Source organism: Phragmites australis, chromosome 6 (genome assembly GCF_958298935.1).
Source record: "Phragmites australis chromosome 6, lpPhrAust1.1, whole genome shotgun sequence".
In the NCBI taxonomy this organism is placed as follows: Eukaryota; Viridiplantae; Streptophyta; class Magnoliopsida; order Poales; family Poaceae; genus Phragmites; species Phragmites australis.
In genome coordinates this window covers 6,952,764-6,973,499 of record NC_084926.1, presented here as the reverse complement: position 1 = coordinate 6,973,499, position 20,736 = coordinate 6,952,764, and the positions used below count along the sequence as shown (strand labels likewise).

Below are 20,736 nucleotides of genomic sequence, written 5' to 3'. Positions count from 1 at the left end.
TGCCGGCCGCCTCTGCCGAGAAGTGCCCAAGACCAACACTGCAAGCTCGCGCTTCTTTTGACCTGTCAGGTGTCTGGGTTACTATGTCGAAATCGGCATTGATATGAAGCCTCAAATCTCCATGAGCTGAAAATGTTCTACATGCTTGCAATTGCTGTTGCAGCAGGGATCAACTGCTCAACCAAATCAGGTTGTAAATACACAGGGATACAAATTGCTACTAGTACATCAACATCTAGAGTTCTAAGCTATCAGCAGGCGTGCAGTTTTATTGGCGAGGCGCCATGGCATCAGTCACGGTTAACGTTGCAGTCTGACCCTCGGCTCGCATGCTAGAAGAATCTCGAGTATCATGGCCCATTATGCGAGAAGTAGGTGCAAAGAATCACGTTCTCGTCTTGTACTCCAACTTCCTTCCTGTCAAGGTAAGCCAATTGTTAATTTCTCAACATCGATGTTACCTGGATCCAAGGAATGCAAAAAGCCAGATCGCGGTGTAGCATAAACCAATGTTCAACTTACTCAAATCGCAAACAAGACTGCACTGTTAATGTTCAATGTGGTCCTAAGTTTTGCACTCCTAAATGATAAGGTATACTTACTGCCTGGCGAGTCTGATTCTTTTTTGGAATATTTTTTCAAGGAACGATTGGCTAGTCTGTCCTTTAGCACTTCCACTTTTTGACATTTGCGCTTCTACTTTTACTACTCTATTAGAACCATTTTTCATCCTTGCCACTTTGATACATGATGTTTACTGTTGTAAAATAAAAAAACTTCATTCCTGTGAGAAAAATGCATCGTGGAACAGAAAAAAGAGCTCACAGAGTAGAAGCAGAGAAGGAAAATACAGAAATGAATTAGAAGCATACCATGGTGGGAAGATGTGAATTATGTTTCCTACCAGAAGATCGACATTATCACATATCTTTGGACTGAAGATAATGGTCCTCTTAGTTCCGCTTTCATACATGGTGTGGTCTGTTGAGGTAAACTGCATGAAACACAAGTGCCATGAAAACATGGGTGCCGCAAAATGCTGTTAAAATTTGTGTCCACATAAGATTCAGTTAATTAGAACTTCATGTCGAACAAAAGGATACCTTTTGGCTTGATAATAAAAGAAAAAAAAACTCTAGATGCAACAGAATATTTCCAACTTTAACTTTGTGGCACAGCGTGACTGTTCAATTCAGAAAGAGTGGTTTATCCCCATAAGCCGCCCGACAGAAATGACTTTTGCACAAAGCCCATGTTCTTCTTGGAAAATGTTAGTTCAACTTAGTAGCATGAAAAGCAAAATGTTACTAAAATAAAACCGATAAGAGTTTTTGAAAGATGGAACACAGACATTACTCATTTCCTGGAACAAGCAGCGGCAGACTGTTAGCTTCCCCTCCAATGATCTTGACATAATCTGAACAGTAATTCCCTTTGAATCACCTGCAAATAGGAAGTTTCACCAACTCTGAAATGTGTATATATGAAAAGAAAAAGCCTATTCCAAAGCATATAAGACATACTAACTGCTACTACTAGCACAACCATCCATGTTCATAATAGCTAATGAAGGACCAACTAAAAACCTTGTCCTCTATTATACTGTTTCAAGAACTCGGCGTGCCTATCTTTCTCCATCTGCATAATCTGTTGCATCCTTCCATAATAACCAACTCTGCCACAGAGCAAAACAAATAAAATAAGCCGAATTCCAGAGCCATTTAAATGGTCATTTTGAAAAGAATTGTCAGGATTAATATACCCAGTTGATCTCATTGGTAGCATGGTACCCTCCATGTTTATTGGATTGAAAACTTCTTGGAATAGGTCAGTCATAGTTTGCCGCTTCACATCTTTGTTCACCAAAGTCAAGTAGTTTTGAATAACCTCCTATTCCACGATAAAAAGACCACACTGAATAATCTCAACTGAGCAAATGACTAATAAATTGGCTGTGTTAACAAACATACTTCCTCCTCACTAGATGATCCATCAATTACATGCTCCAATGGGTCCTCACTGACAAGACTTCTCTCACCTAGAATAGCTAGTGTTTTCTTCCCAGAAGCAGGGGGTTTTGGCTTCCAATCTTTAGCTCTGATGTGCTGGTGCAACTGCATTGAAATATTCAGAGGCAAGCTAATAATTGTATAATAACCCCAAATAATGAAACAATACCACAAGAAACACACCAAAGATGCTGTCCCGATAGAAGAGTCACTTCTACCCTGTAGGTCTTCTAAAAGTTCAGCAACTGAAATATTTGCTTTCTTGGTCGGACGGGCAAACTCTGATGTCGGATCTTCAGTTTCGTCCTTGATATTTCCCAACAGTTCAGCCTTCAAAGTTTGCGAAGCTTTAGTTGATGGTGCTCCAGATGAAGCTTCTTGCTCCCTAATTCCAATATTTGGTGTGTGTTGGTTCAACTGCATTGAAATATTCAGAGTCAGGGTAATTGTTGTCTAAGACCTCCAAATAATGAAATGACATGAACACGAGAAGACACACACCGAAGATTGTGTCCTGACAGAAGAGCCACTTCTACCCTGTAGATCTTCTAGAAGTTCTGAAACCGAAGTATTTGCTTTCTTGGTTGGAATGACAAACTCTTGTGGCAAATCTTCAGTTTCTTCCTCGATATTTTCCAACCGTTCAGCCACCATAGTTTCTGAAGCTTTAGTTGGTGGCACTCCAGATGTACCTTCTTGCTCCCCAAGGCATGAGTTTTCAGTCTTAACATCTAACGCAACAAAACCATATCCACGTATTGAGAATGTAGGCTTCTTTTCACTTTTGCTCCCTGCATCAGTGGAGAAAGAGAGGACACATATTAGGATATTCACCAGGGATAGTTTAACATACAAAGTTCGCCTTTGCTCATAAGAAAGATCAGAAACTACATTATCTGTATAACAGGAGAAGTAAATATTAAGCAGAGATATGGGTTCATACTTCTTTTTGTTCCAGAAGAAAGCAATGAGGTGCTAAGAGGATCTTTGTGCACACACGCCAACTCATCAGCTTCTTCCAGGACCTCATCCCACCCATCTGATTTATCCTGATCCTCCATTCTGCTATCCTGCTCTCCTTATTCTGAAGCTGCAAATGCTAATGAGGGTCTTGTTGGTGCAAGAACATCCTGTTGACATGCAATGAGAGATGAAGGCACATGTCCATTGTCCAGCAAGCATCTGTATGCTTCTACAAGAGGCACACTAATATATCGAGAAAATTTAGAATATACTACTCGAAAAGATGGCGATTAAGGAAATGCCACTCGAAAGAATGGAATTGAGTAAGTGCCACTCCAAAGGAGAGCCAATTCGGTTTATGCCACCTTACTATTATTCTAATGTTTTCTCACCACTAAGCCCTTCATCCTGAACTGAACTGACCATTTTGCCCAACCCAGTCCCGAAGACAACTCCCAGAATCGGTCTCATCTTCTCGCTCCTGTCTCCTTCGACGGCAACAGCGACCCACGACGACCATGGCGCACCGGCATCCCCGCCAGCCTGCGATCCTTCATCCCATCCACCTCCGACTTCAGCTGCAATGTGGCGTCCAACATATCACGAATTGCACCGCAACTTCTGTTGCTGCCCACTGCCACAGTCACTGCTCCAATTTCGCACATGTAGGCCTCATATTCTTTATTTTTTTCGAAAAAGGGGCAGGAGCTCTGCCATTCATTGAAGCAGATGTAGGCCTCCTCATATTCATCCCTCCACATGAAAGATCTGCACCTACTGGGAATTTGTGTGACACGCAGAACAAAAACTGAAGCAGCTTTGCTTCAAGTCCGGCCAAATCCGACCAAGCCAGAAACTAATTTACCTTGGGATTGTTCCTCGGGCACTTGAAGGGGACGGAGGCAGTGTTTCCAACGGGCGGCTCGGCTGGAGGAGGAGGCGGAGCAAGGGGACAGCCGCGGTGTTTGCGGAATAAGCGGGCGGCGACGGGGATGGCGCAGGAGAGGGGGAGGGGGGCGACGTCGTTGTCTTCTCGGTCGGAGCCTCGGAGGAGGGAGGGGCGGCGCAAATGAGCGACTCGGTTGGCGCGTCGGGTCTGATCAGCAGGGGCAACCAGTTCAATTGGGGACTTTGGGGTTAGGCTCGTGCCAAAGTTTGGGGAGCCAATTATTTGACGAAGAAATCGGTTATTGGTATTTTTTGCCAGCGTGAAAAATTAATTGTTGTGGACGTCGAGTGTGGACGAGTCAACCGTTAGCTTCAATCTAAACGTCTACACTCCTATGGGTCATCGAAAAAAAATTAGCGGGGCGAGCGGCGCTATGGTAGCTTTAGCGGGGCGAGCGGCTCGAGTCCAAAGCAAAAACCTTTAGAGTTGGATGAGAAAACATTATAATGGCTATGGTAGCTTAAACCAAATTGGCATTTTCTCAATTCCTATTTTAAAGTGGTATTTTCTGACTGGTCACGAGCGCTATATTCTAAATTATCTCTATATCTGCCTCGAACCATAACTAAAAAGAAGAAAGGAAAGTCAAAATATTTTACATTATTCAGCTATGTTCAAGAGCCGATTTTACATCAAACAGCAAGCTCACTGAGTGACACACAAATCTACAATTGAGAGAAAAGTTTGGGTTTAATTAAGATTAGGGAGATTTGTTCAAACAAGCTAGAATGATTTAAAAAAAAAGAAATCAGTCACAGGTTCAGATAAATCCGCACTCCACTCCACTAGACCTTTGTAGGATTCAAATCCTTTGACTTTATCAGAGTAAAGTCAGAGGCAAACAACAATTCGTGAGATGATGAACAATAGCTGACGCCGGATACTATAAGGATACATATGGTACCAATATACTATTTACATATTACTGTGTATCAAAATCATGTTCGTCCACTGAGATCTAACGCCTCACGGTGGTGTGAAGTTAGGTGATCCCGATTCTCTAGATAGGAGCAATGCTGTGATTGGAGCAGCGTGCTGACCCCGTTTGGGTAGGATTTTTCTGAAAAAATTAGAGACTATTTAAATAGTTAACTCTTTGCTTCGGTTTCCGTGACTTTTGACAAGAAAACGACTGTGATTGAAATAAACCATAAGCTAAGAATAAGATTAAGAGGAGCTTTTCTATTTTTTATATTATGAGATATTAAAATTTTATTATAAAAATTAATAATTAAAATTTAATAACTACAACCACTTTTTAACTAATCAGAAACTCTAAAATCATAGCCCTGTACAAATGGAGCCTGAGGAGCGGCGCCGGCAGAGGGCCTTGGTGACTCGGTGTTGTGCTCGGCCGCGTTGGGGACCGGAGAGAGCGAAGTAGTCTCGGTGCCTGCGTGGGTTGAGGAGCGGGGCTGTGGTGTGGGGGCCGGTTGCGTTGCAGGGTTGCAGCCACACTTCGATTGGGCTGCTTTCCATAATTTCCATATGTTTATTTCTATAAAAGAACCCCTTTTTTCAAACATATTTTGTGAAAGAACGTGTTGTGATGGCTACGTTGGTTTGGTTCGGCTATTCTTCACATTCTTTTACAGTGATGGCTAGTATCCAGAGTTCCAGACACAACGTTTCGCCGTCTCGTGAAGAACGGGAAGAGCCCATCAGCGAAGAATGAATAGACGTAGCACTGAAGCAGCGGCTGACACGGAAGCCGAGCTGAGGAAATCAGTCGAGTCGGCAGCCGGCACACTCTCTTTGGCCCGCACGGCGCCGCGGCGCAATCGTCCAGCTGGTTTCGGCGTCACGCGGTCGCACGGTCACCCGTGCCGCGAACCCACCATCACACCGCCGTTGCCGCCCATGGCCATGCCTCCACGGCCGCTTCTGCTGCAATTGCGCCCCATGGCAAGTAGCCAATCCAAGTTCTCAGGCACAGAACAGTTTACCCGTGACAACAACAAAATGGAAGCAGCCAGGTGACGACAGCCTGACAGGCCGACGATAGCTGAAGTCGCACCGAACTGTAACGCCTTTCAAGCTCAAAATGCTTCAAACTCTGAAATATTCAAACTGAAGAAACCCACTGTCAAGGCTGCCACACTGACATACTCTTTGATAAATGGTACTAATACATTGTCAATTTGATGTTGTTGTACCCAGTATCGACTTGCTTGCAAATTGTAATCATCAGGTGATACATCACCATTCACCAGTAGCTACTCCATTGCATAGAGACTCCTTATGAACCAAGCAACAACGTAGCAATACTTTAGAAAGTAGTTTACTTTATGCACAGTCCCAGTGCACTTCTTTAGTACCTAAATGCCATTCCGGATGAAACTTAATAACAACATTTGCAGTTCTCAAACACTTGTATTGTCAAATCTAACTAGACCGAACCTCTTGCTCACTAGGACCCTTTCCAGTCACCAAAACGTTGTTTTCTCAAAAAAAAATTTAAAACGTTTAAACGACATGTCAAAGATCATGCCGTATCCTAAGGGACAAGAGAAAGCTCAAAATAAAGATAAAAACTAAAATCTCTAAGGAAGGAACCCAGGCACCAAAAGACAAGACATGTAAGGAGCTCGAAGTCTTAAGATACCAAACCATTCTTGCCTGATATGTATTTTCGACAAGGTTCTCACCTGCTATGTTACATTGTACACAGAAGACTTAAAATTTAGAAACTGCGTTGGAAACTTGGAACTTGCGCTTCCTTAGTTGCAGCCAGAAATTCACCATGAAGCTGTTAACTGAAGAAACGATCTCACTAGTCTTTAACCCTGTTAACCCATATAAGAAAGCTCAACAGACTAGTGTGCCTTCCATTTTCTAAGTAGGTGATCGTGTATCTCTCCTTTTTTAATCTTCTGCAGGCTCTGCTTCAGCTTCGACAGCGTTGAAGAGCTCAACTTGATACCCCGATCAATCATGTCTTCTGCAAACTTGCATGCCTCAGGTAGCCTATCGTCCTTCAGCTTTGATACAAGCATGTTCCCACTCTCCTCCAATGGTGGCAGGTTATTCGCCACCATGCAGTTCCACACCTTGATTCCCATCTCCCAATCACGTGTATCCAAGAACATGCGAAGAGCAAGCGAACAATTTGCCTCGTTTGGCCAACACTCATTCTTGACCATCTCACTAAAGATCGCCGCTGCCTCCCGGAGCTTCCTCCCCTTCAGCAAAAACTGGAGGACTACATTGTACGTGTTGGGGTCGGGGAACACTCCATTGAAGGCCATGTCGTCGAGATACTCCACTATCACCTCAGCATGCCCAAGACTGCCCTGCAGCATGATCATTGTGTTGTACATTTCCATATCCGGGACGAGCCCCCGATGTCTGACAAAGTCATTCCAAACCACCATTGCACCGTGCAATTCGCGCGCCTCAAGGTGTGCGGCGAGAGCAGCACGGAAGAACTTCTCTCCAGGTGAACATCCGCGCCGGCTCAAGATCGCAAGATACTCCATCGCTTCCGGTAGCGCCGTAGAGGAGTCACTTGAAACAAGCGTTGTGAGGAAGGAGTCATAGGCAGGCACGTTGGCAGGATCGAAGCCGATGGAGCGCACCATTTCGTCGAACACTTCGCGAGCAACCCGCGGATCGGCGGCAGCCTCGCATCCCTCGAGGAGGATGGCGTAGGAGTCGGCGTCCGGGCGCGTGCCGGCCTCGGCGCGCGCCACGGGGATCACGGCGCGGGCGTCGTCGAGGCGGTTGGCCCGGCAGAGCGCGGAGAGGAGCGAGTTGAGCGCGGGAGTGTCGCGTTCCATGCCGTAGCGCGGCATGTCCACGAACGCCTTGAGCGGGGAGCTGCCGGGGGCAGCAGCCAGGGAGGAGAAGACGGAGGCGAAGGTGGCGAGGGAGAGCAGGCCCTGGGTCCGCATGGAGCCAACGGTGTCCCACATGGGACCGAAGAGGCGGTTCTTGCCGAGGATGTCGACGACGAGGTTCCACGAGTAGGGGGAATGGTCGTGGCCGAGGTGCCGGTGGCCCGCCCAGCGGAAGAAGGCGACGGCGGCGCGCGGATGGGCGTAGGAAAAGCGGAGCACCTGCTCGACGTCGGCGGTGGTGACGCGGACGTCGGCGTCGTCGAGCGCGGCGTCCACGTCGGGGGCGGTGGAGGCCAGGATCTCGCAGAGGAGGCGGATCTTGGGGGGCAGGTCGGGCGCGTCCTTGTACGTGGGGAACGCCGGTGCGGACGGGTCGCAGGCGCGCTTCGCCGCCGGGGAGGCCACGGCGGCAGCGGCGTCTGGCAGCCGCTTCGGCCGATGGTCGGACATCGTCGTGGGCGGGGACTCGGGGGTTTGGTGGGATCGGGGATAGCCGGCCAAGATGGGTTTTTTGCTGTGTTTTTGTCCCGAGTCCTATCCCGACCTTATAAACTGCTACAGCTAGAGAGGCCCCGGCCGAGCCGAAAGCCCCGACGAAATCCCAACCAAATCGCAAGGCAAGCCGCGGAGACGGCGGATGGCGCTGTCCTTTGTCGTCTCGGTGAGGCAAACCCTCACTGTCGCCCACCGGAGAGGCCGCAGGGGGCGCATGGTCATTGCCAGTTCCGCCGGCGCCGGTCCGCCTCCGAAGCTGGTGACCTTCCTCGGCAAGGGCGGCTCCGGCAAGACCACCGCGGCCGCCGTCGCCGCTCAGGTGATAACTTGCTTTCTTCCGTGATAGTCGTGGTCATTATGTTGATAGCAAATTGTAGCTTTTGTGTGGTTTGAGCTCGCTGCTGCGTCGATGACTGCTAGAACTGGACTGCGATGTTGACGTGGATAACTGCTTTGAGCTGAATACACTGTATATTACTATCAGGGTCATATTAGATAGTGATTTTGGATTGTGGTATATGAAAGAACTGTTCTTCTCCATGTTGCAGTATTATGCAAGTGAAGGCTTCAAGACATGCCTAGTTATTCAGTCCCAGGATCCTACCGCGGAGCAATTGATGGGCTGTAAGATTGGGAATTCACTTACCGAGTGCGCTGCCAATTTATCAACGATAAAGCTGGAGACTAGTAAAGTAACATACTTGAATGCGATATTGTGTCATGTACTGGAGCATGTCTTTAATTTGACAGGATTTTTTTCTGATTAAATCATAGATGCTACTTGAACCTCTTGACCGATTGAAGAAGGTAGATGCCCAGGTCAATTTTACTCAAGGAGTCCTTGAAGGGGTAGGTGATTAACTTCGTTATAATATGGCTGATGAGGATCAAGCATTCATTTCAGCTGCTGTTTTTCATAGAATAGATCGTAGGAGAGGAGCTTGGAATTTTACCCGGAATGGATTCGATTTGTTCAGTCTTGGCTCTTCAGAAGCTCCTTAACTTCTTTTCATCTGGAAGGAGTAGTTCACAACAGGAATTTGATGTGGTAGTGTATGATTGCAACAATACGGAGGAAATACTACGGTTGATAGGTGCTACTGAGAGAGCCAGGTTTATGTTCTACTTGCTTGGCCATAACCTTTTCTTTAGGGGACCATAACTTTAACTTCAGTCAGGATTCTAAACTTAATGTTTGTGCTATATAAAAGACAGGTCTTACTTGAGGTATGTGAGGGACATAGCTGAGAAGACTGACATAGGAAGACTGGCTTCTCCTTCAATACTGAAACTAATATATGATGCTGCAAGGCCAAATGGTAAAACTAGTGAAGGGAGGCTGAGTACAGAGATATGGAATGAAATCGAACAACTTCTTGAGGTATTTTTTTCCGGTTTAATTTATTTTTGTGTTAACACAGTGCATATGTTTTCTCATATTAACCAAAAGTTGCTAAATTCTGTAGAGAATCTCAGTTTGGTTTGCTGATCCCTCAAAACTCGCGTGCTTCCTTATCATGGATCCGAGGAGATCAATCTCTGTATCCTCTGCATTAAGATACTGGGGTTGCACCACACAAGCTGGCGGTCAAATATGTGGGGCATTTGGTTATACTGAAGACCCTTCTGAAATGCACCAAGAAGTTGCTCAGACGTTCTTGCCGTTGGCTTTCTCGTTTCTTCCATTTCTCTCAAATGATTCTTCTGCAGATTGGGGCAGAGCATTAAGCTCATTGAGCCAAAACACAAAGGAACAATTGAGGACTACGTTCACCGGGGTGTATCCTTCAGTTAGTTTTGATTCTGTTCAGAAATTGGTAACCCTTTTCATGCCAGGCTTTGATAAGTCTGAAATCAAACTATATCAAGTAAGACAATTGATCTATCTCTCTATTGCATCTGGTTTATATACTACGAGTCAAAACTAATTAGGTTAAATGGTCTGCAAATTAAATTTTTAGTAGTTTTAGTTATCCAGAGATCATGCTGTCTTGATGTAAAGTTTCATTTTCCATGAAGTCTTTTCTAGCCGCAAATGTGAGAACCATAAAAACATAATAGAAAAGAAGACTTGAGACCTGAACTTCCTGAATAAAGTTCAGACGAAGTGCCAGATGAGCAACCACATTTTTGTTGATAAAAGTGCCCCGTTTGTCTAGAATTTGACACACATTTCCTCAGTTCACCTTGTCTTCATGTGTTTGCATTTACAAAAGTTGCTGATCTTGCTTGTTATATCAACAAGCAATTTAGCCGGTAAGTGGCACTGTGGATCACTGGATTTTACAGTTTATGATTTTATGTGCAAAAAATTTCAGGGTTTCCCTCCCCCCTCCCCCCACCTTCCTGCTACTGTAGTCAACTTATCAGTTCTTGGAATACTACGAGCTGATATTAAAACTTAAGAACTTCCGGCTATTGCTTATGTTGCAACTTTGCTGTCTGCCTGTCATTACAAACTTAGAGAAAAATAAAAAATTGAATTGCGTCTGGCACGGGCAAGTTTGCCCCTTGCAGCATAAAAGAGCTTTTACAGAGTTGAATACACCAAAATAAAGAGTGAGGAGTACTCTGCTTTATTTTTTAATCAAAGTAAACTGCTTTAGGTCACAAGTAACCAGTTATTTGTGATTGTAAGGTCAAATGAAATGGCTAGCATGGTCTGAAAGAGATTTTTCATGTGGTTAACCCTTTTGCATCCTATCTGCATTTTGGAACATTTTACTGATAGTCGTCTGAAGGTGTTCTTATGAGTTATGACAATCTTTGGGGTTAGACAATGTTCTGCAGAAACTCTGTTAAATTTATACAAAACTACTGATCAGTGATTTAGTTAGGTATGATGATAATTCATGTCGACGCCAAGAATTTACTGATATTTTGTTTTGTTTGAAAAATGCAGTATAGAGGTGGATCAGAACTGTTGATCGAAGCTGGAGACCAGAGGCGTGTCATAAAATTGCCACCGGCAATGCAGGGAAAGATTGGGGGCGCCAAGTTCGTCGACAGGAACCTTATTGTTAGCATCCGGTAGCAGACTCGCAGGCACGACTAGATAATTACCTATACTTGCCATCCCGTCCTTCTATTCATTTTTAAAGTATACTTGTGACTGACCTGAGTCCCAACTTCAGATCGCCAGTTACTGCCGATCATGAGAACTAGGATCGGAATTGCATGTCTGATTCTAGATTGAATTATGTGTAGCTTTTTCGTTGTTGTTTGTTTTAAGCCAAGTGAAACTGCACAGTGTTACTTTTTAAAAAACATAGGCACACAATACACGAGTAATTTGGCAATTTTTGCACTGCTTTCGAGATCAGAAAGAATGGAGTTCCACTGAACTTCTCACACGTGTAGCCTGCATCGATCCATCAGAGCCGTTGGCCGCACAGGTCTTTCACCAGGAGCGCATCACGGCCGTGTCAAAATTTAAGATGATCTACACTCCCCGAGCCCCGCCTGATTGACCTTTCTCAGGTCGAGAACGGCTCATGCGGTGCACGCCCCTCCCCTTCGTCGCCTTGCTTCGAAGGTGCCGCCGTTTGGGGGCTTCGTGACACGGCGTGCCGCATGTATTCCGTGGGTCATCAAAGGGGGTTATTTAACAATTTGCTACTCATTATATTGAGTGATTAACAATTTATCATCTTGATTCAGATGCGTCCACATATTAGTGAGAGAGTATAATTATCATTCGTAAGAGTGACAAATTATTAATTGGCCCCATCAAAGGGCACGGCATCACACGCTGGTCGGTGCACCCGCCTCTGTCGTTGAAACTTCTGCAGTTAAACGCATAGACCTCGTCTGAAAGACAGAACACTGGTGCGACGCAGGATGACACGTCCCTCGCTTTATTGATTGTGCCTTGACTGCACGAGCGCATGCACGCAAAGTGGCCGGTAGCGCTTTGCCCCAGCTCATGGGTGTGACGAAATGTTGCTTGTTCGGCATGGCTTAGACAACAACCGGCTCGACAGAGCGTGCTAAATTCCCCCATCTCTTCTTCGATCCTTCCGAATCTCGAGGGCAAGATTCAAGCTAAGGGGTAGGTTTGTAATACCCTAAATTTTCAATGCAATAGTTTAAAATTTTGCTAGAATTAAATTAGTAGTTGTAAATTTTGTTCAATAGAAGAAATTAATTTCTAAACTTAATTTGCCATAGGTTATATTTGTGTTTGATGAATTCATGCTGTTATAGATGCAATAAGTTTTTATGTGTAGAAAATATTTGCAAAAGTTTATTAGAAGACGCTCGTTTAAACCACTTTTGAATTTGGTTCAAAATATAAAAATAAAAGCAATTTCAAAATCGTTAAAGTGCTCCCAGGCAAAATTTCCTTCTTCCAGCCCATTTCCTCCCTTCCCCCTCTCTCCTTTTCTTTTTCCCGCGTGGGTCGTCAGGCTGGCCTGCTCGCGCCTACCCAAGCCGGTCGTTGCCCCCACGCCCGAGCCAGTCACCTCGCTCCTCTGTCTCTCTGCCTTGTGGGCCCGCAGCAGAGCCACCGAGCCGCTCGAGCCAGCTCTACTTCCTCCTCCTTCCGCCCGCTTGAGCAGCCCCAAATTACACCACCTGATCCAAAATCACCGCCCAACCCAAGGCGTTCCTTCGCTAAATCCGACCGTGCCGCGATCTCCGCCCCTCCTTCACTCGCTGCATGGAAACCGCCCCTTTTCCCCTCCCATCTTTCCTTCTCCATTACTCCGATTTATGGTGATAGCTCGCCGTATGGAAACCGCCCCGGCCGGTCCACTTCCTCCCCCTCATGCCTATTTAAGTCGGCCATTACCTTCTCCGCAAAGTTCCGCACTTGAGCCACCCCTTCACCCTCATTTCTTTCGCCGGAAATGTCACCACCGACGCCTTCTTCTTCAACTCCGGTGAAGTGTGCCGCCGCCCATTCTCTTCGTTTTCGAGCCATCTCCGGCCGTTTTAACCCGTTCTGCGGCCTTGCATGACTCTTCAGCATCGAACCTAGGGCTTGCCGTCATCGTTCGAGCTGCCAGATCCCGTTCTCGATGCTTCACTGACCACCGCCGTCGTTTACCTCGTCACTGGCCGTCCATCGCCCTTTCCAGCCTTCGAGAACCCCAAGGTGACGATCCCCGCGCGCCCCTCTCCACGTTCCGCCGCTTGTAAGTGAGGTTCAGCTACCGGAGCACCGGTCCGGCCGCTCTCCAGCCACCCCGCCACCGAGTGCATGCCACCGGCTCCCTCAGTCCATGGTGGACCGATGGACCGAAGCCCCTCCCTTTGGTTCACAAGCCATAGACTCAGTCCACCGCCCTTTTCCTATTCAAAAATAATTTGTCACCATGTGCAGTGAAAGGATTTTCAGTATAAAAACAAATTGGTTTAATCTCTGAAATTAAGTAAAATTTACAGAAAAGTCCCTGGAACTTCAAAAGCTTATAACTTTTTGCTCGTAGCTCCGATTTAGACGATTTTTGTGCTCAAATATTTGTAGCAACGTGTAGAATCTTTTTATAGCGTTTTTACATAGTTTTAGTACTGTTTGGTGTACTGTTCTTAGTAGTTTCCCTTATGTGCTTTTCTAGTGTGTCGATTAGGAGGTGATCAGTTCGGGATTCTACAAGATCAAGTTTTCGAAGACTTGAAACAATCCTTAGTTAAAGTTAAGTGTCCTTGAACATCTTGCTTACGTTTTAGGATTCATATGTAGTTAGTTATCCTTCATTGCATACTCGTTTAATTTGGAATCCCATGTTAAGTTTTACTAGCTCTTGTATGATTATCCTTATCGCCATTGATGAATCAGGGGTAGTTAAGGGTAGATATGCTAGTGCTATCATAGATGGGTAAATGTCAATTTTGACTAATAAATATGCAATAAGAATCGGGTATGGTAATTTTGTAGCAACATAGTATAGTGATCCCAACATAATATTTGTATGATGATGGTGCGGGAATGCACGTGTGCGAATAATGCACCATTAGTTTGTGGTTGTTCTTGTATGAGATCTTAAGGACCTGTTCTTAAAGCATGTAACCTAGCTAAACCGCACAACCACGGAGATTATATGGGTACGGCCTGACCAAATAATTAGCCACTCCTCCGGTTCAGTGGGCACCAATGGACGATTGAGTGGCACAAAACGGGGCTTCTGCAGCGATGGAATCGTTTGTTAACGGTGAAACCTCAGTGGGTGCCTACTGCTCGACGGGAGATTTGTGAAGGACTTGTAGTGAAACTCTGGCTCCATACCCTGGAAGTGTGAAGCAACACGAGAATCATGACTCGTGGGGAAAGCTGTGTAAATTCTGCAAAGTATAAACTTGATCGATCAGTCATGCTCACGGTCAAGAGCGACTTGGACTTCTTCTTGATTAGCTGGGATCAGGGTTTTGGTATAGTTGGTTGGGTATCCGGGTAATGGAATTACTTGGTGAGTCTTGGTAGTCGGATGGAATCCGATAGGTTGTTCCTCCTTGTCATAGTTGTGTCTCCTCACTTAGTAAATGAGATGCCCGTTGAGGTCAAAGTTGTTTAGTGCAGTTAACAAGTGTCTAACCTTTCCTTGACTTAGTCCTATAGCATGTTTTTCCCACACTTATGGAATACATTTTTTACTCACACATGTTGTCCCCTTTCTTGCATCCTTCTGCTGTTCAGAAGTTGTCAATAAAGCTGGTTCCTTCGATGAGGACGACTTTGATCTGGAGTTGCTATTCTAGGCTGGTGTGTCCCCGGTTCATGCCTGTGAAAGATGGAAGATTCGCTGGCGCTGAAGCTCTCTTGTTCCACTGTGTTTTCTTTTAGACTATCAGGTCCTTTTGTAATAAGTTAATAGCGTTATTGTAATAATGGCACTATGATGATACATTGATGATGTAACGCATGCAAGAAACTTGATTCTGGCATACATGTGTCGTGCCCGATTTTATTCCTTTGAAACCTGGTGTTACACTCTGATCACCGGACCTTCTGGTGTGTTGTTCCATCTTCTACTGAGGCTTTGACATCTTGCTAGAAAACACTCTGGTGTGTTAACTTCTTCATCACCGGACCATCGGTGAGTTAAAATCTTTCCTTTCCTCATTTGCACAGCTTCTGTTAAATGTTCTGGTGTAGACATCCGATGTACAGTACTCTGATCATCGGACCATCTAGTGAGGTCTTCATTTTTCTTTTTTGAGTGAAAACATTCTGGTGTGTACAAAGTACTGAGCACCAGACCATCCAGTGTAGTCATTTTTTCCTAGGACTTATCCAATTCAGTCCAAACTTTATCCCGACTTTGATGACTTCTTCATATATTGCATCCATGAGATCTACTAACATATATTCTTAACAAATATGTTAGTGCTAATGACTATGTTGTCATTAATCACCAAAATCATAATTATGACCTAATAGGGTCATTTTCGCTACAGTAGCAACTAAGAATATCCTGAAGTACTTCAAAAGAACTAATGATATGTTTTTGGTCTATGGAGGTGAAGAGGAGTTCATTGTAAATGGTTACACTGATGCTAGCTTTCAAACTAGCAAGAGCGATTTCAGATCGCAGTTTGGATTTGTGTTTTGCCTTAATGGACGAACGGTGAGTTGTAAGTATTCCAAATAAGAAACGGTTACCGATTCAACGATGGAGACCGAGTACATAGTAGCTTCTGAAGCTGCAAAAGAGGTTATTTGGATCAAAAAATTTGTTTCTAAGTTGAATGTAGTCTCTAGTGCGTCTAGTCTAATAGACCTATATTATGATAATAGTGTAGTCATTGCATAAGCCAAGGAGCCTAGATCACACCAGAATACTACGACGCTATCACCTCATCCGAGAGATCATAGATAGAGGTGACATAAAGATATATAATGTGCATACGGATTCGAATATTGCTGATCCATTGAGGAAGCCTCTTTCGCAACCTAAGCACGAGACACACATAAGCTCTATGGGTATTAGATACTTGCACAATTGAGTCTTGTGCATGTGAGAGATGCCCATGTTTATGCGCTTTTAAATAATTGTTTATTTGGTTTCTTGAATAATTATCATTTATATTGATCAGTAAGTATGCGACTTATTTGTGAAACTCTTTGTTATATTATGATATTAATTCTAAATAATCCCTAATCTCGTATCATTATGTGGGACAATAATCCGTAATATTGTATCATTATATAGGACAATAATGATTAATAGATTAACACATTGATTGATAGATGATCATGTTTCACAGATCATATGTATGGAGATATCAAATCAATAATGTAGACACATGTTAGAGAACATCGTGTTGGATTGACCCACCTTGAGACACTGCTGGGATGTTATTTATTGTGCCATCAGCTGTAGTCTAAATGATATACCATCGAGATCCTATACCTGAGATCGCCATTGATTCCCTGAATGTATAGTAGCAAATGCTACTCTGTAACTGGGTAGTTATAAAGATAGTTTTTGAGTATGCTATGAGATATACCGTGGGATATAAGTTATCAAGATAGAATTTGTCCCTCTTAAATAACGGGAGAGATATCTCTGGACCCCTCGATATGGATGGATTAAGAAAGTACATAGCCACACCAATGTGATTAAAGAGTTGATCATGAGATTATAATCCACCACGAGATCGAGTGAATGGTCGAGCTATCACAAGGATGACACGTATCTCACCTTGAGCTTAACTGGTATCATGTGGTAAAGGGATTGGTGCATAAGTATATCAAGATTTAACCGATATGATTTTTGTGTGCATTAGAGAGTCAATATATCTTGTTAGGTACAACCATTGACTTGCAATTCAGAAAAGGGTTTTTGGATAGCGACCATTTATACATGAACTTCGGGTCACACACTTAAAGGGATGAAATTTAAAACTTGCATGATTGACTCCAATCCAAGTGTGAGATTATTGGTGATATGCACTATAGTTCGTATATGTAGATTAGATCTGCAAGTGAGATTTAATATGATTAAATATCTATTAAGATTTAGAGTCATGATGAACTTTAATATGATTAAATGCTCATTAGCATGCTTTATATAAGATAAGGCAAGGGCGTGGATGTATTGATTCCGCCACCCTAAAACTCTAGCCGCCACCTTCATTTGACCTCCCTACGAGACCCTAGCCGGGTACGATACTAGCATACCAACGTACGACGTTCTATCCTTGTACGTGTGGATATCGTGGAGATGCTACTGTCGTTGTTGTGGTACTGATCGGTGACAAGGACGCTAGGAAGAGATGTTCGGTTCGTGACAAGATCGACTACCTCCTATTTGTGGACACACACAACTCTTCTTCTGTTACAGTACGTGACCATTGGTAATAATCTATAATCTTCTACTCGTATGATTTTCTAATTGAATATAGTAAAAACAATTTAATTTATATTGATATAGCCTAACCGTTCCTTTTAAAAAAATAGCCTCACTGCCTTCAGGCTCACACTAGCCGGAGCACCCGACCTCCGCCATTCGTTGGAGGGTCACTGTACTGCAGCAGCTCTGGCGCCATGGTCCGAATCGAATTCCGCTCAGTCTGATCGATATATCGGTATGCGTGTCCCTCGGCGTGTACGCTTCGCACGTACACATATTAAAGCAGAACTGAAGGGGGGACTTTACGACGTCACGGCTTACAGTGCAGCCGGCCGGCCGCCGTGACAAGAGAAACGGTGGCCCAATGCTTGCCACTGGCACAACTCCACGACGGTGGCCGTCGTTGGAGCCGCTTCGCGCGATCGCGCCAGTCTTTTACAAACCTAGTGAAAAATTCAATTGCGCTTGGCTTGGGCAAGTTTGCCCCGTGCTTGGTCTGTTGTTTTGCTGACGCTGAAAGTTTAGGTAGTGTTTGGTTCGTGGGATGAGTTGAGATGGAGCGGATCCATTTTGTTTTTGAGCTGTTTGGTTGGAGTCCAGTGGGATGGGATGTTTCTCAATCAGAGAATATTCTTCAAAGATTCGGGACAAATTTGTTCCAGAAAAAAAACTGAACGCAGCCATCCTACTCGGGACGGGTCACTAATGGTGGGCCCGAAATCTAAAATAGAGTCGTTTCATCCTACTCACCAAACAAACATCTGATTCCAGACTATTCCATCTCATCTCTAAATACATGAATGAAATCATCTCATCCTACCTCACTCTCCAACCAAACACTACCTTACTGAACTGCTGTTTTGTCTGAAAAATGCAGAATTGGTGACTGCAACTTGGACTGTTGGACACAGGAACCTCATTGTCAGCATCCGGTCTTAGACTCGTAAGCACTGACTGCAACTTGAAATTTTTGCACGTCTGCTCAGAAGTTGCCTCCCATCCCGAGAAAATCTAAATCGGTCCAGGATCGGAAGTGCAAGTGTTGTTTTACACTGAATTCTAGGCATTGTTGTTGTTTAAGCAAGCAAAATAAATGTCCTCTAGAACAGAAGCGCTCAGGACCCGTCGTAATTTGGCAGTGCTCTTCACTGCTCTCGCAATGGAAAATAAAGAATGAAATTCCAAGTTTTCAATGCGCACGGCCTTCATACATGGGTCCATCAGAGCCGTTGGTCGCTCGTGTCTTTTCACCACGAGCGCATCACGGCCGTGTAAAAATGTTTATAAGACTCCGTCTTCGTCAAGCCCCGCCTAACTGATCTCTTATTTTCTTTCTCCGCTCAAGAACACCTGCGATAGTTCCAGAAGAAACCCGAGCTCGCGCCCCATGCCCTGCGACGACTTGCACTGGCATCTGGAGAGAACTAGACGGAGGAAAAGTGTAAAAAAACCCGAAGCAGCAGAAGCCAGTGCACACGTTCTCGTTCTTTCTCCCTCCGCTGTGCTCGCGCCTATAAAAGAGCACTCAGTAGTTCTGCGAGACACAGTAAGCCGCTAGTTAATCCAGCTCGTCAGTCGATTCAGCACTCTAGAAAGAAGAAGGCCAGCATGTCGTTGTCTCTGTCACGCATGCTGCTCGACAGGTTCTTCCCCGACGCTGGCGTCGGTGACGCACGGCCGCCGATGGACTGGAAAGAAACGCCGGAGGCGCACGTGTTTAAGATGGACATCCCGGGTCTGCCCAAAGAGCAGGTGGCCGTAGAGCTGGTGGACGGCCGGATCCTGCGCGTCCGCAGCGGCAAACAGGATCAGGATGATGCCAAGGCCGACATCGTGGGTCACGAGCAAAAGGGGGAGAAGGGCGACGCCGTGAGGTGGCACTGCAGGGAGAGGGCGGATACAAGCGCGTTCGTGACGCAGTTCCGGCTGCCCGAGGACGCAGCCGCGGACGAGGTGCGCGCCGCCATGGCGGACGGGGTGCTCACGGTGACCGTTCCCAAGCGGAAGGTCGGCAAGAAGCGGCAGCACGGCGGCAAGAAGCCCGTCTGCTGCAGGTTCTGGCCCTGACGCCACGCGACGCGACGAGGCAGTCAACGAGACTTGCGAGCCGGAGGAGAGTCCCTGTGGTCTCCGCAAAGTTGCATGGTTTGGTGCGTGCGTGACATTGTAAATAGGTGCATTCGTCTGCTTGCTTACTTGTAGTGAACTGAATCTCTTTGCGTTGGACTTGTGAGATGTGAACCTGTAAATTCTGTTGCTTCCCGTCATCCGTTGTAACAAAATTCAGGTTGTGGTTTGAGGTTTTTGTTTCCACGATCAGCTTGCCAATTTTGTGTTGCTTCCAAAGGTGAAAGCAGAATCACATATGATTACTGATCGGAGAGGACATCGAAAGGCGTGAATGTCTGACTAGTAGGTAGGTGCGACATTGAAGGTTGTTCTTCAGTTGCTTTCCATCTCCGGCTCTGCCTCCTGACATTTCGTCTCCAGGCTGCGGGCCCGGAGCCCCAGCAGGCAAAAATGTGCAGCCCGTCGTATTGGGCGACTGGTTGTTTATATTCGGTAGCTAGTATTTGTAATTCTATAATGCTATATGTATAGGTGAGTTTTTTTCTTCTTACTTTATTTATACCGTCTGAGAGGTTCGATGCAATTTATTCTACGTAATCTATTCTTTTTGCATAGTATCAGTTTAGGTTTTGTCCTAACCTTAAATCGCATTCACTTTCGCCGCGCTGCCTAGGGAGATCAATCTTCATGATTTCTGTCAAGGCTGTTGCAACCTGCAGCTAGTTTTTCGTAATCGATCCTATTAATCCACCGCTATTTTCATGTCATTAAGCAGTAGCAGTAGCCACAAATCTATATAGATGCAATCCCTTTTTGAGTCGTCGTCATGAGCCACAAGGCCTTGTTGCTCATGATCATCGTCCTTGGCTGTGACCCATCGATAGCATCACTTTGGGTCCCTCTGCTCTGCATCGGACCGCCCGATGCCCTCGCCTCCATGTTGTCGCCGACCTTTGTGCCGCCGTGGTCCCTGCGTTGGTCGTCGTCCAATGACCAGAGCTCATCGCGCCAGATCTAAAGCCGGGCTGGCGCCGCCACCATTGCGTCTCCTCCTCCACCTGATCGTGCTCCATCAAGGCGTCGACTACCGACCGACTCCGCCATCCTCGCTG

General features: G+C 45.4%; 4 protein-coding genes across 15 annotated transcripts; 2 read left to right on the top strand and 2 right to left on the bottom strand.

The window, feature by feature from the left end:
• Positions 1 to 72: 72 nt before the first annotated feature.
• On the bottom strand, positions 73 to 4,106 carry LOC133921396 (uncharacterized). 12 transcript variants are annotated; one of them, XM_062366241.1, is made up of 11 exons: positions 3,838 to 4,106; positions 3,365 to 3,746; positions 2,953 to 3,139; positions 2,511 to 2,800; positions 2,193 to 2,426; positions 1,971 to 2,114; positions 1,763 to 1,890; positions 1,587 to 1,675; positions 1,352 to 1,443; positions 873 to 1,039; positions 73 to 417 (listed from the first exon to the last, which is right to left on the bottom strand). In XM_062366241.1, the coding sequence occupies exons 3-11, from the start codon at positions 3,068 to 3,070 to the stop codon at positions 351 to 353; spliced, it is 1,329 nt and encodes a 442-aa protein (XP_062222225.1). In that variant the 5' UTR covers positions 3,071 to 3,139; positions 3,365 to 3,746; positions 3,838 to 4,106; the 3' UTR covers positions 73 to 350. The 12 variants fall into 12 exon arrangements, 8 of the variants coding, with proteins under 8 accessions (XP_062222225.1, XP_062222223.1, XP_062222224.1 ...); XR_009910267.1 differs by lacking the exon at positions 3,365 to 3,746 and having other exon boundaries at positions 1,357 to 1,443; positions 3,838 to 4,105; XR_009910270.1 differs by lacking the exon at positions 3,365 to 3,746 and having other exon boundaries at positions 873 to 994; positions 1,357 to 1,445; positions 1,595 to 1,675; positions 3,838 to 4,105.
• Positions 4,107 to 6,501: 2,395 nt separating this feature from the next.
• Positions 6,502 to 8,346, bottom strand: LOC133921393 (pentatricopeptide repeat-containing protein At1g71060, mitochondrial-like). The gene has a single exon (XM_062366235.1). The coding sequence runs from the start codon at positions 8,208 to 8,210 to the stop codon at positions 6,738 to 6,740; it is 1,473 nt and encodes a 490-aa protein (XP_062222219.1). The 5' UTR covers positions 8,211 to 8,346; the 3' UTR covers positions 6,502 to 6,737.
• LOC133921394 (uncharacterized protein At1g26090, chloroplastic) lies at positions 8,272 to 11,293 on the top strand. Its single transcript, XM_062366236.1, has 7 exons — positions 8,272 to 8,574; positions 8,804 to 8,947; positions 9,030 to 9,104; positions 9,181 to 9,368; positions 9,471 to 9,636; positions 9,722 to 10,123; positions 11,158 to 11,293. The coding sequence occupies exons 1-7, from the start codon at positions 8,398 to 8,400 to the stop codon at positions 11,287 to 11,289; spliced, it is 1,284 nt and encodes a 427-aa protein (XP_062222220.1). The 5' UTR covers positions 8,272 to 8,397; the 3' UTR covers positions 11,290 to 11,293.
• Positions 11,294 to 19,116: 7,823 nt separating this feature from the next.
• LOC133921392 (17.8 kDa heat shock protein-like) lies at positions 19,117 to 19,932 on the top strand. Its single transcript, XM_062366233.1, has one exon. It carries the CDS (start codon positions 19,163 to 19,165, stop codon positions 19,619 to 19,621), a length of 459 nt encoding a protein of 152 aa, XP_062222217.1. The 5' UTR covers positions 19,117 to 19,162; the 3' UTR covers positions 19,622 to 19,932.
• Positions 19,933 to 20,736: the final 804 nt, after the last annotated feature.

Bases quoted from the DNA above. Each gene is read 5' to 3' on its own strand.
- LOC133921392 (XM_062366233.1), top strand. From the start codon at position 19,163: ATGTCGTTGTCTCTGTCACGCATGCTGCTCGACAGGTTCTTCCCCGAC.
- LOC133921394 (XM_062366236.1), top strand. From the start codon at position 8,398: ATGGCGCTGTCCTTTGTCGTCTCGGTGAGGCAAACCCTCACTGTCGCC. The intron at 8,575-8,803 runs GTGATAACTTGC...TCCATGTTGCAG, and splicing joins CGGCCGCCGTCGCCGCTCAG to TATTATGCAAGTGAAGGCTT. The intron at 10,124-11,157 runs GTAAGACAATTG...TGAAAAATGCAG, and splicing joins CTGAAATCAAACTATATCAA to TATAGAGGTGGATCAGAACT.
- LOC133921396 (XM_062366239.1), bottom strand. From the start codon at position 3,070: ATGGAGGATCAGGATAAATCAGATGGGTGGGATGAGGTCCTGGAAGAA. The intron at 2,427-2,510 runs GTGTGTGTCTTC...ATTTCAATGCAG, and splicing joins CTGTCAGGACACAATCTTCG to TTGAACCAACACACACCAAA. The intron at 2,115-2,192 runs GTGTGTTTCTTG...ATTTCAATGCAG, and splicing joins CTATCGGGACAGCATCTTTG to TTGCACCAGCACATCAGAGC.
- LOC133921393 (XM_062366235.1), bottom strand. From the start codon at position 8,210: ATGTCCGACCATCGGCCGAAGCGGCTGCCAGACGCCGCTGCCGCCGTG.